Genomic DNA, 2,216 nt, shown 5'->3' on the forward strand with positions numbered 1-2,216 from the left:
GCCCTGCTTGATTTCAACAGAAAAAATTGAATAAGCTTTCAGGTAACACAAAGCTCAAGGAATCTAAATACAGTTTTCAATGGAATGAAAATGCCTATGACAGAACTACAGGGGTTTAAATGTTACAAAAATACAGAATTTTGAATCACAGAATGTTTATTGACTATGTATGTTTCAATTGATTGAAATGAGTGATTAAATTTACACCAATATACATCCTCAAACTCAGCTAGAAAACCTGCATGAAAAGCTTTGTGTTTGGTGCTTCCTTTGAGCCTTTAAACATAATGGTACCACCCTGGAAATAGATTCCCAATTAAATTTTGAATTTTCTGAAATGTTAATGCTAGGAAAATTTTTACTCACATTTGCTTTGCATACCTTAAACAGTGCATCAAAGGCTTTCTTCACCTGAGCTGCATCTCTGTTCCAAAAATAAATAGTAGAAAAATTAGATTTAGTGCTGTTTTAAACCATTAATCTAATCTACTCAAACAACTTACAATCTGACAAATGTACCATCTTGGGTTGAAATTGATAACTGGTAATAATAATAAACATTGACAATTAGTCCAGGGACTTTATTGAAAGTAACTATTGATATGCAAGGGCCATATTTGACTTACAGAACATCCAGCATTGAGATTTTGTGCACCCACTGCAGCAGCTGGACTTTTAGTAAAAATACTTAATAGTTGTCCTTTATTACCTGTTGGTATCGTAGACAAAGTCCTATTTATTCAAGAAAGTTGACCTCATCAGTAACAACTCAATAATAGAAGCAATCATTCCATTTTTGATGACATAATAAAACCAACTTTGGACATTCTGTTGTTGGATTTGGGATGTTTTCTCCAGCACATTTAGGGTCTCCAAAAGGACTTCCAGGTTTAACCACAGCAGAAAATGGCTCATCTTTGAACATGGTTTCGGTGACACCTTGGACAACAGTCCCCGCTTTGGTTTTGAATGATGTGAACATAGACTAATTCAATTTATATTTTTAAGTATAAATTCTGATCAGTTACTTGCCCACATAAATCATCAAAATTGAATCAAAGAAAGCACAAACCTTGCCTTTGCATTGGTTCACTGCTTTGACAAAGTTGTCATTTATCTCTTTCCTTGTGCTATGTAATTTTAAGATGATTTAAAAGTAAGTATATGTCCATCAGCTCTATAGGTATAGCAATTGTTACTCACATCACAACTTGAGCTTGAGAAACACTAATTGTCAACTATGGGAAGATGCAAATTGAGCTCAATGGGATTCACAATTTTTATAAAATGCAATCTAACTAATATTTGTTGATTTCAATCAAAATTCATGGACCATGAAGATTTACCTTGCATTCTCCGACGTTTGTGATAATCTGCTTTTGTTCGGGAGTGACAACTATTTTGCCGCTATTGCCAGGTTTGTCATATACAATCGAGTTCAGTGCACTGTTTCAAAAGTAAAAAAAAAAAGCCGGTACAAATCAAGCAAGAGCAGATAAGTTAAAATTAACCTTGGGCAGACGCTAAATCAGGTTGCACCCAGAGGAAATATAACGAGTGCTTGAAGCAGAAACTGGAAGAAACTATGCGTACTCCGTGCAGTCCTTTATTTTTATGGTACTAACTTGACAAGGCGAAGCCCCTTGGCTGAGTGTCCTGCTAACCAGTAGGCTGACCACCGTCAAGAATAATTGATAAGAAACCATAGTGTGGAGTTATATTCACACTGATAGCAGCCTATGCTAGCGAGATGGGATACAATCACCAGGAAAAATCAGTAGTCATTAGATGACAACTGACATGACGCCTGCTCCAGCTGGCTATCCAGCCTCTAGTGCAATTTTCACCAGCTGCTCCTCAGCTTTGTCCCAGGCACAGCTGCTGCTCAGCCTTGGCCCGGGCCCAGCTGCTGCTCAGCCTTGGCCCGGGCCCAGCTGCTGCTCAGCCTTGGCCCGGGCCCAGCTGCTGCTCAGCCTTGGCCCGGGCCCAGCTGCTGCTCAGCCTTGGCCCGGGCCCAGCTGCTGCTCAGCCTTGGCCCGGGCCCAGCTGCTGCTCAGCCTTGGCCCGGGCCCAGCTGCTGCTCAGTCTTGGCCCGGGCCCAGCTGCTGCTCAGCCTTGGCCCGGGCCCAGCTGCCCCTCAGTTTTGGCACAGGACAAGCCACTGCTCAGCCTTTGCCTGAGCAAGAAAGGGCGTTGATAAACACACACCCGTCCCC

General features: G+C 41.5%; 1 protein-coding gene across 1 annotated transcript; it reads right to left on the reverse strand.

Annotated features, from left to right (window-relative positions):
- Positions 1–229: 229 nt before the first annotated feature.
- Positions 230–1,706, reverse strand: PtA15_17A189 (uncharacterized protein; the record flags this gene model as incomplete). The annotated part of the gene is made up of 9 exons (XM_053164278.1): positions 230–298; positions 382–424; positions 504–541; positions 627–732; positions 819–985; positions 1,073–1,130; positions 1,204–1,238; positions 1,347–1,446; positions 1,594–1,706. 9 exons carry the CDS (start codon positions 1,704–1,706, stop codon positions 230–232), a joined length of 729 nt encoding a protein of 242 aa, XP_053028262.1.
- Positions 1,707–2,216: the final 510 nt, after the last annotated feature.

Source organism: Puccinia triticina, chromosome 17A, assembly GCF_026914185.1.
Source record: "Puccinia triticina chromosome 17A, complete sequence".
In the NCBI taxonomy this organism is placed as follows: Eukaryota; Fungi; Basidiomycota; class Pucciniomycetes; order Pucciniales; family Pucciniaceae; genus Puccinia; species Puccinia triticina.